The sequence below is a fragment of the Trachurus japonicus genome, chromosome 23 (genome assembly GCF_045865225.1).
Source record: "Trachurus japonicus isolate A0001 chromosome 23, Traja_1.0".
In the NCBI taxonomy this organism is placed as follows: domain Eukaryota; kingdom Metazoa; phylum Chordata; class Actinopteri; order Carangiformes; family Carangidae; genus Trachurus; species Trachurus japonicus.
In genome coordinates this window covers 5,089,813-5,100,404 of record NC_140929.1, presented here as the reverse complement: position 1 = coordinate 5,100,404, position 10,592 = coordinate 5,089,813, and the positions used below count along the sequence as shown (strand labels likewise).

At 44.7% G+C, this 10,592-nt stretch overlaps 1 protein-coding gene across 2 annotated transcripts in view; it reads left to right on the top strand.

Annotated features, from left to right (window-relative positions):
* Positions 1 to 10,277, top strand: part of srgap1b (SLIT-ROBO Rho GTPase activating protein 1b) — a 45,252-nt gene extending 34,975 nt beyond the window's left edge. The window contains exons 18-23 of one of the 2 annotated variants that reach the window (XM_085769230.1): positions 1,967 to 2,191; positions 3,683 to 3,762; positions 4,350 to 4,530; positions 6,033 to 6,164; positions 7,476 to 7,812; positions 9,711 to 10,277. In XM_085769230.1, the coding sequence (XP_085625356.1) occupies positions 1,967 to 2,191; positions 3,683 to 3,762; positions 4,350 to 4,530; positions 6,033 to 6,164; positions 7,476 to 7,812; positions 9,711 to 10,157 (1,402 nt within the window). In that variant the 3' untranslated portion in view covers positions 10,158 to 10,277. Of the gene's footprint in view, positions 1 to 1,966; positions 2,192 to 3,682; positions 3,763 to 4,349; positions 4,531 to 6,032; positions 6,174 to 7,475; positions 7,813 to 9,710 lie in introns of both variants that reach the window. The other variant, XM_085769229.1, reaches the window with a different exon arrangement.
* The last annotated feature ends 315 nt before the right edge of the window (positions 10,278 to 10,592 follow it).

The window sequence follows — 10,592 nt, the reverse complement described above, 5'->3', positions numbered from 1 at the left end:
CTCTGTGGCGCCGAAGTCATAGAGAGGCCATCAACCTCTTCTGCGGTGAAGAGCAGTCGAGATGATAAAACAGAGCTCGTTTAATCTCTGCAGCCGCTGAAATAAATATAGCATGAGAGCGATGGGAGAGGGATGGAGAGGCAGGAGGTGTGAGTGTGTGAGTGTGAGTGTGAGTGTGATCTGCAGGTGTGATTGCGATGCACCAGCAGCTTGAATGTATCGGCGTTCAGGAGGAGCGAGACGATGAAGATGAAGCGCGTTCAGCTCCAGTGTCATTAAACCACGAGCTGTAGTGGAAATATTTTTCATTTCCAGCGATATTTATTTAACTTCCAGGTCCAGGTCGTGAGGTAAATATTATTATCAACACCTCAAATGTCTTTAAAACTACATAATACAGTAATAATGCTGGAGGAACTGTGATCCACACATTGGCAACCAGACCCACATATGTTAAACCTTCTGGGAAGAAGTGGTTGAAACACTTAGTTAAGTATTTGGTGGAAATATTACACCACCAGAGTTGTTTTCGAGGTAAATGTAGAGACTGCTTACTGAAAAACTGCCCCTGAAGGCAACGCACATCAGCAGTTTTGCATGAATTTACCTCTAAAACAACTCTGTCTGGTAACGTTCTGTTTCGTTGGACCGCCTTTAGCTTTGATTATGGCATGCATTCGCCGTGGCATCGCTTTGATAAGCTTCTGCCATGTCACAACAACAATCTTGTTTGTTCAGGATTTGATTTAACCAAACGTTAAGTGATCGCCCGTCACAATCATTCAAGATTTTTTTTCCAACCACATTTCTTCCTTGAAGATGATGGTTCCCCCACTATCATCCCACTTTTTAATAATGCGTTTGACAGTTCTTAACCCAAGTTTAGTAGTTTCAGCAATCTCATTGATGTTTTATTTGCTTCTTGATACCAATAATTCGACCCTTCTGAAACAGATTAACATCTTTTCCACAACCACAGGATGGTTGTTTCAGAAATGAAAAAGCTACTGACTGCATCAGTTAAGGTTAAATAACTTGTTGCCAGGTGAAACATAATGATCCATGCAGTAATTATCCAATGGGAGGCTGTTATCTGTTAGATTAGTTAAAGGGATAGTTCAACATTATGGCAAATTGGTCCATTGCCATAATCCTTATAATTTTGAGGAGTAGGTTCATTACCTTTAATTCTCGGTGCAAGATATTTTTAGAACGGCGGAGAAGAGCAGTGAGCTGCTCAGAGCTACACTACAGAGTTGTTTTCGAGGTAAGTACAGAGACTGCTTGCCGAAAAACTGCCCCTGACAGGAACGCACATCAGCGGTTTTGCATGAATTTCCCTCTAAAACAACTCTGTCTGGTAACGTTGTGTTATTATCTCATAGCGTGGTGAATGTGCAGGTCACAACTTGTCCACCAGAGCGTTTTGGAGTTGTTGGATTGTGTATTTGATGAGTTTGATGAGGGAAACCAAGAAATCCCATTAGCCTCCGTAGCGTAGCTCTGAGCAGCTCACGGCTCTGCTCCGCCGTTCTAAAAATAGCTTGCACTGACAATTAAAGGTAACGAACCTACTGCTACGACTATAGGGATTATGGCAATGGGCCAATTTGCCAAAATGTTAAACTATCCCTTTAAAAGGTGGAGCCCTGCCATAGGTGTACTTTCACAGTGAGGAGCCCCAATATACATTTTGAACCCGATTTATATTATTAATTTGATGCCTTTTATTTTATTTTATCTTTCTGTTATTACAGTCCCTATAAGCTATTGAAAATTTGAAGAAACAGCAGATAGTATGATGAATGTGATTCCATATGTATGATTTTGAACAAAAACCAATATAAAACTAAAGTTAAAACAACAGCAACTATATAATAAACCGCAGTATGTTCATGTTAATGTTAATAAGCTCATTATAGACTATAAATATCACTGCTCCCATCTGTTTTCCTCCCTCCCACAGCCTCTCCCAGTACAGCGACGAGAACATGATGGATGCTGGGAACTTGGCCATCGTGTTCGGCCCCACCCTGCTGCCCACGCCGGACACTCTGGACCAGGTGGCCTGTCAGGCGCACGTCAACGAGGTCGTCAAGACCGTCATCCTGCACCATGACAACATCTTCCCCGACACCAAGGACCTGCCCGGACCCGTTTACGAGAAGTGCATGACCGGAGACCAGTACTGGTGAGAAACCACCGAGAATATTTATAAATATGAAGTACAAGCTCTTCATGTTGTGTATTTACAGACAGTAGCTACGTCATTAAAGGTGCTTTTCGTTCTATTTAAGATTTTAAGACGGTATGTCTAAGAATATTCCCCGAAAATTCATGTTTTTATCAATGAACCCTTTTGTGTTCAGTGTGTAAATCCAATTACATGACATCGATGCAGTGTGATTTATACTTTCCAGGGATCTCGTTATCTCAGATTAACGACCCACGTATTTGCGCAATTAATCTGTTTATATAAATCAGACAAAAACAAAAGAGACGATTCAGAATTCGTCACAGATTCATCACGGTATTTAGTTTTCCCCAGAATCACAGTGAAAGTGATTGTAGATAATAACTGCCTGTATTTTGTACACTATTGCTAGCTCTATGTTTTGCGTTGTCCTTGTCATACCTGCTTTGCAATGAAGTTAAAAGTTTGCATGAGAAATAACATCTAACAATGACAAGTTCTGTGCTTCAAAGTGAAAGTTAAAACATCTGATAAAGCTCAAATAACAGCAGCACTGGTAAACACATCACATAATGTCTTAGTATGAAGTAAAAAGTGGATTTTACGTGACTTCTTGATTATAAATGTGTGTCTGATCGTTTTAAGTGATGCATTTATAGTTGATTATGTTTTTTTTAAAGAATAAATATGTAAAAAGTCTAAAGTTACGGCTAAATCCAGTAGAGCCGCAACAATTAATCGTTTCATAATATCGGTTCAAAGTCCAGACTCTCTGATTTCAGCTCCTTAAATGTGAATATTTCTGGTTTCTTTGTTCCTTTATGACGATAAACTGAGTCTCTCTTTGGTTTGTGGACAAAACGAGACATTTGAGGACGTCGTATCGTGGTTTGGGAAACACAGATTGACATTTTTCAACATTTTTTTACATTTTATAAACCAAACAACTAATCGATCGATTCGTTTACAGCATCTACAGATTAATCGATAATGAAAATTATCGTTAGTTGCAGCCCTAAAATCCAGTATATTAGATTGTATAGAAATAATTCGGTGTGACTTATACTTTCCTGTGATTATGTGTCATTAATCGTGATGAAGGCATCAAATAATCAGTAGATCTTAGTAGAACTCGGCTCAGATTTTTACGTTTTCTTCATAAATCACAGTAGTCTGGCTTCGCCGCAAACAGGAAGTGATAATAGATAATTCGGGATAACTGGCAGCCAATCAGAGACCGGGGTTATCTCCAGCGTTGGAGACGAAGCTGCTGCTGCTGCTGCTCCATCGTCATCTGAACTCAACTGAAGCTCAATAATTGTTGCATCAATGTCCTCAGACTCTGATTAGCAGCTTCGTCTCCCCCCTTCGTTCTCACCTCCTCCTCCTCCTCCTCCTCCTCCCCCCTTTTGTTCCCACACTGAATGAATGAATCCCTTCTCCTCTTCCTCCTCTTCCTCCTCCTCCTCTTCCTCCTCCTCTGTGCAGTGAGAGTCCGTTCAGCGAGCCCGGAGCGTTGGAGGAGGCCGAGCCCGATGCCGGCACCGAGACCCAGACCAGCGACGAGGGTAGGCATGACCTCTGACCTTTATACACACACACACACACACACACACACGTGAGTTTGCATTGAAAAACTGTAAATTGAAATTGAATTTTGAGAACTGAATGTGAAAACATACCGAGTTTTTCAATGCAATGATTCAAATTAAACAATACAAATTCGAATTATGTGCAATTATACAAATGAACCGAGACCCAAAACCAGCGACGAGGGTAGGCCTGACCTCTGACCTTTACACACACACACACACACACACACACATCGCCCACACCCCACATCCCATCCCGCTGTCTCCTCCTCCTCCTCCTCCTCTTCTCTCCTGGTGGTGGTGGAGAGGAGAGGAGAGGTTGCTACGGCAACAGCAGCCATGGAGACACACACCATCCCTCTCTCTCTCTCTGCCTCCATCTGAATGAGCAGAAGCGACTTCATGAACGCTCTCCTCTGCTCTGATTGGTCGAGCCGTGGGAGGAACAAAGCCTCAGAGAGTCGACGGTTGATTGACAGGTTCAGGTTCACCTCTATTCTCACGTCTCTTATCTTCCTCTCCCCCTCTCTTTTATCTCTCCCTCCCTCTCTCTTATCTCTCAGAGGGCGAGGCCGTGGAGGCGGTGGCGAGGTTCGACTACGTGGGCCGGTCGGGCCGCGAGCTCTCCTTCAAGAAGGGGGCGTCGCTGCAGCTGTTCCAGCGGGCGTCACATGACTGGTGGGAGGGGCGGCTCAACGGGAACCGCGGCCTCGTGCCTCACCAGTACATCGTGGTGAAGGACAGGTGAGACGCTCGATATCACAGCCGCATTCATGGTTTTAAAGCTGCAACTTATGATTAATGTGATTGATTGTGTTCCTAATTAGGTGTTTGGTTTGTAAAATGTAAAGAAAATAGAGGGAAATTCAAATAGTTGTTGGTTTCAAGTGTTCACACGTCACAAAATATGAAGGACGTTTGTTTTTTTTGTTTATAAAAACACCTGAAACAGGAAATTGTTGCAGCTTTTTTGGTTAATTTGGTTGTACAATGTCAAGTCATCATGAAAATAATTGTTCTTTATTGAATTGTAACAGATAAATATATGCAAAAATAAAATGATAAAATATGAAAATAGCTAAAATTATGATTTCTTCAATTATAATGGATCAAATTATCATCAATAACGCCAAAGATTTTCTGTGATAAACAGTCAATAAAGTTTTTCTATTCTATTCTATTCTATTCTATTCTAATAAAATACAATTATGATGAAGACAAAGTCATATAATTACTTTTTTTTTTTATAGTATAACAAAATAGATGTAAGAAATGTAAGTAATGTAAGAAAATAGAGGGAAATTAAAATAGTTGTTGGTTTCAAGTGTTCACACGTCAGAAGAGAATTGTTGCAGCTTTTTTGGTTACTTTGGTTTTGTAAAATGTCAAGTCATCATGAAAATAATTGTTGTTTATTGAATCATAACAGATAAATATATGCAAAATGAAATGATAAAATATGAAAATAGCTAAAATTATGATTTCTTCAATTATATCAAATTATCATCAATAACGCCAAAGAGAACAGTCAATAAAGTTTTTCTATTCTATTCTATTCTATTCTATTCTATACTTTTCATGTCATGTTGGTATGTTCCTGACATTGTTCATGTATGTTGGTCTTTTTGTTGTACTGTTAAAAAGCAATAAAAAGTGAATTACAAAAAAATAAAATACAATTATGATAAAGACAAAGTCATAGAATTATATTTTTTATAGTATAACAAAATATAGTTGAATAGAAAATAAATAAAACCAAACAAAAAAGTGGGTTAGTTCACAGCGGAGTTTTCTCCATGTTAATAAAACACTTGTGTTTTCTGTTTAACAGTTTTACTTATTTAAAAAGTAGAGAAATGATCTTTATATGACTTTTTATCACTGCAGACAGGTGATTAATTAATTAATTTAATTAATTAACAGCATTAACAACGTCTTTGTTCCAGTTATATGATATAAAATGATCTTATTCATCATATGTTCAGGTCAGTGTGGAGCCGCTGCCTCCTGTTGATGAACGCACTCACTGACCTCTGAGGTTATTGATCGGTTGACTGATGATTGATCCGTGTGTGTGTCTGTATCTGTGTGTGTGTGTGTGTGTCTGTGTCTGTGTCTGTGTCTCTGTGTGTGTGTGTGTGTGTGTGTGTGTGTGTGTCTGTGTCTGTGTGTGTGTGTGTGTGTGTGTGTGTGTGTGTGTGTGTGTGTGTGTGTGTGTGTGTGTGTGTGTGTGTGTGTTCCCTCAGGGCCGACGTCATGTCCGACACCATGAGCCAGAAGGCCGACAGCGACGGCGGCAGCAGCAGCACCGACGACAAGCGGTCCCGGAGCGAGCTGAGCTCCCCGACCGACATCAGACCTCCAGAGACCTACAACAGGTCCGTGATGTAAGACTCCGTCGCCATGACGACCCGACGCCGCATCCCTTTCCTTTTAGACGGCGGAGGATGTTACAGATCCTTCGCCCTCTAAAAATACCTGAGAATCCATCAGCGTGTTGCTGCTCATGTACCAGCACAGCCTGTTCCTGCAGTCCAGTCCAGATCTATACTAATTATATATATTATAATTATTGATACTTTATTATTGGTAAAATCAGCTTAAAGGAATAGTTCACCAAAAAATTTAATTCAATCATTGTTGACTCACCCTCATGCTGATGAGTAGTTGTAGTTAGGAGTAGTTTTTTATTCCTCAAAGTGCATCTGGAGACCTGGGAGGCCGGTTCGTAGTCCAACGAAAACTTTATATGAGATTAATAGGGAACTACACAAAAATCATTTAATATTCCTCCACACTGCTCGTCTGCTGCAATCCAAGTGTCCTGAAGGGAGATAGTCCAGAGTTTACTGGAAATAACGTCATTTAGGACATTTTTACAGCCTAAACAGTCCTGTATTGAATTAAGCGGCAGTGGCTCAGGTGGTAGAGCGGGTCGTCCAATGATCAGAGGGTTGGCGGTTCGAATCCCGCTCTGTCCCGGTTGCTACCGTAGTGTCCTTGGGCAAGACACCTTACCCACCTTGCTCCTGATGGGTTGTGGTTAGCGTCTTGCATGGCAGCTTCCGCTGTCAGTGTGTGAATGTGTGTGTGAATGGGTGAATGTGATGCACTGTAAAGCGCTCAGGTTCGTTCAGGTATAGTAAAAAGCACTATATAAATACAGACCATTTACCATTTTACCATAAGCGCACGTGCCCGACACAAAAACGTCCATAAAACTACACAAAAACCTTGAAATATTCCTCTGTACTTCTCGTCCACTGCAATCCAAGTGTCCTGAAGGGATGTAGTCCAGAGTTTACTCGAAACGACGTCATTTAGGACATTTTTCACGCGCGGGAACACGAGAGTGCGCCCCAGGCAAATTCAATACAGGACTGTTTAGGCTGTAAAAATGTCCTAAATGACGTTGTTTCCAGTAAACTCTGGACTATCTCCCTTCAGGACACTTGGATTGCAGTGGACGAGCAGTGTGGAGGAATATTAAATGGTTTTTGTGTAGTTTTATGGACGTTTTTGTGTCGGGCCCTATTGACTCTCATATAAAGTTTTCGTTGGACTGAATTTCATTTTTTGGTGAACTATTCCTTTAAAGTATCAAAACTAAAACTTTTTATTTCACATATCAGCTTCTTTGTGCTTCAGCAGCTCGTTCCTGTTGCAGTTGACCGTGTTTTCCTCCTCAGTCACAGGAGGAAGCGGACCGACGGTCTGTTCCGCCGCCCGCTCGGCCGCTCCAACGATAACCACGGCAACGGCGGCGTGATGGAGAGAAGCTCGCCGCCGGTGACGGGTCACTTCAGCCCCCGGGAGCTGCTGCTGGGCCGAGGCCAGGGCCTGACCCCGCCCCTCGACAGCCCCGAGCGCCGCCGCCGCTCGGCCGCCGCCGTCACCATGACGGTGAGCCGACACGACTCGCTGAGGCGGCCCGAGGACACGCCCATCCGCCGCTCCAGCAGCGGGCAGCACGGCTTCGGTGACTCGCATCGATCCAGAGCGCTGGACCCCGACACACTGGCACAGGTACACACACACACACATGAATTAATATACAGTATAATATATAGTAAATTCTCAATTAGAACAATTTCTTCAAAATTAAAGGGATAGTTCAACATTTTGGCAAATTCTCCTCTCACCATAACCCCTATTGATAGCTTTCAGTGACGTCACTTCCCAGGGACCTGGCGGTCAAAAGCAACATTCCAAAGTGGCCCCGCAATGGACTTTCTATGGACAAACAACCGAGTAATGACTTAAATGATCTGCCAGCAGCCGAGAAAGAAAGATATAAAAACAGCTTTGAAGTTTTGGGCACTTGTGACCCATATTCAACACCAGCTGCTGTATACGAGCTGTTTAAGATGACCAGTTCCCTGCCGAAGCTCGAGTTGGGCGATGTTTACATTTACCTGGTGGAGAATCCATCATCCTCCACCGCTTGCAACCAATATTTCCGGTGTTATGGCTCAACTGGTGTCTGATTAAAAGCCCCATTTTGTAGTTTTTTGATCTTAAAATAATGTTTCTGAACTCGTTGAAGTGGTAGAAATGTACCTGTAACTTTCCTGTGTGGGAACACCGGCCTGGTACCGCAGCTCCGCTGAGCTCCACAGTCTGAGCTCCAGCCCACTGAGCCCAGGCTCCCTGCTCCTCTCACCCACAAACCAGAGCCCTTAGCTGGGCTGCACGGTGACCAGCTGCCCCCCCTTTACCCCCCGGAGCTTTGCTACGCACCGCTACCGACGGCAACGATGACAGCGGTCCAATAGCAGCGGGACCGGCGGCGGCGGCGGCGGCGATGGTAACCCGGCGGGACCGCCCGCCACCGGACACCGGGGCAACAGCACCGCCCGCGGCAGCAGCGACACGGTAACGGGGGTTGGGACCGACCGCGGCGCGGCGAGGACGATGTTGTTATTGTATTTTCAGAGTGTTTTCCATTAGTTCGTAACTTTAACGTGACAGGCTTTGTCATACTGTGCAGTGGTGCAGACTAGTGAGAGTAGTGTGGCGCTGACTGACTGTAGATTGCCTGAACAGGTTCACTCACAGAAGCATATTCGCTGCAGTAACATGTGAACTGCGGCTTGATTTGTGAATTTGTGACAAATCTGCGGACGGAAGTGCAGCACAGCTGTTGTTCGGTACGGTAACCAGTTAAATCAGACACCAGTTGGGCCATAACACCGGTATTTTTGAAGCAGCGGGGAGCAGTGTGTGTTTTTCTGCCTTGTCCTAAGCCGCGGACAGCGCGGAAGTGGATTGTTTTGACCGCCAGGGGGGCGTTCCATACGGGCCGTGACGTCACATGAAAGCTATCAATAGTCATAGCAGTAGGTTCATTACCTTTAATTATCGGTGCATGTTGTTTTGAGATCAGCGGGGCAGAGACGTGAGCTGCTGAGGTACCCTGTCCCTCATCAAATACACAATCCAACAACTCCAAAACACTCTGGTGGACAAGTTGTGACCTGCACATTCACCACGCTATGAAATAATCATGTAACAGAGTTGTTTTAGAGGGAAATTCAGCCAGAACTACATTCCAGACAGATTTCAAAAGCGCAAGTAGTTCAGAGCATTTGCTTCATGTGTTGTAATGTTACATAATTATACATGATACATGATATCAAACAACATGCACCGATAATTAAAGGTAATGAACCTACTGCTATGACTATAGCGATTATGGCAATGGGCCAATTTGCCAAAATGTTGAACTATCCCTTTAAGTATGCAGTATCATAACTGCATTTCTGACGTTCACAACAAACCAAAGCATTTCAAAATCGGACATTATGGTTATTTTAGTAGAACATGCACCAGAGAGAGTTGACTGAGCCAAGATGGCGGCCGTGTGGTGACTCAGTTTCATAGTCTTCTTATCTTATCTTATCTCTCTTGTCTCGGTCTCTCAGGACATCGAGGAGACGGTGACGGTGGCGCTGGGCGAGCTGCGGCAGCTGGAGCGGCAGGGCTGCCGGCCGGCGCCCGACGTGGTGCTGGACACTCTGGAGCAGGTGAAGAACGGCCCCGTCACCGCCTGCTCCTCCGAGTCCCCCAGCCCGCACAGCACGCCCAGCACGCCGGGAACGCCGGGCACGCCGGGAACGCCCGGGACGCCCGGAACGCCGAGCCCCCTCAGCCCGCTGAGCCCCATCAGCCCGCTGCCCGGACCGCCGCCCGGACCGCCGAGACCGGCCAACCCGTCGCCCGACGCCCTGGGCTCCTTCAAGCCGGTGGCGGTGGCCGCTCGCATCGGCGCTCCGCTGCGGCCGCCCGCGCTCCGGCCGAAGCCGATCGTCCCGCCGAAGAGCAGCACGCCGCCTCTGCCGCCGCCGCTGGACAAATCCTGCACCATGTGAGCCAAACCAGGCCGATCAGAGGCCGAGAATCAGGCCTAACCCGGGCCAAAACTGGGCCAGAAGAGGAGATCAGGGTACAGCTTAATGTTTATAATCAACATGAGGGTCGAAACGGTCGGAGAAATGGACAAAAAGGGTTTTAATGTAGTAATAAAATATAATATATGACATGACCTATGATATGATATGCCATGATATTTATGTGTTGTCAGGTTGGTGTGTACTCTAGGTGTGTAGGAGTTTACTTTCTCCATGTATTGAAGCATTTATCAAAGGTTTAGCTAAAAGAACTGCTGATGATGAAGACGAGGAGGACGAAGAGGAGGAGGAGGAGGAGAAACAGGAAGTGAGCGCAGGCCGAGCGTCCTGCCAGAGACATAAGAAGAAGAGAGTGTGTTGTAGTTGAGTTCCCGTGAACGTGACAAAAACAAACAT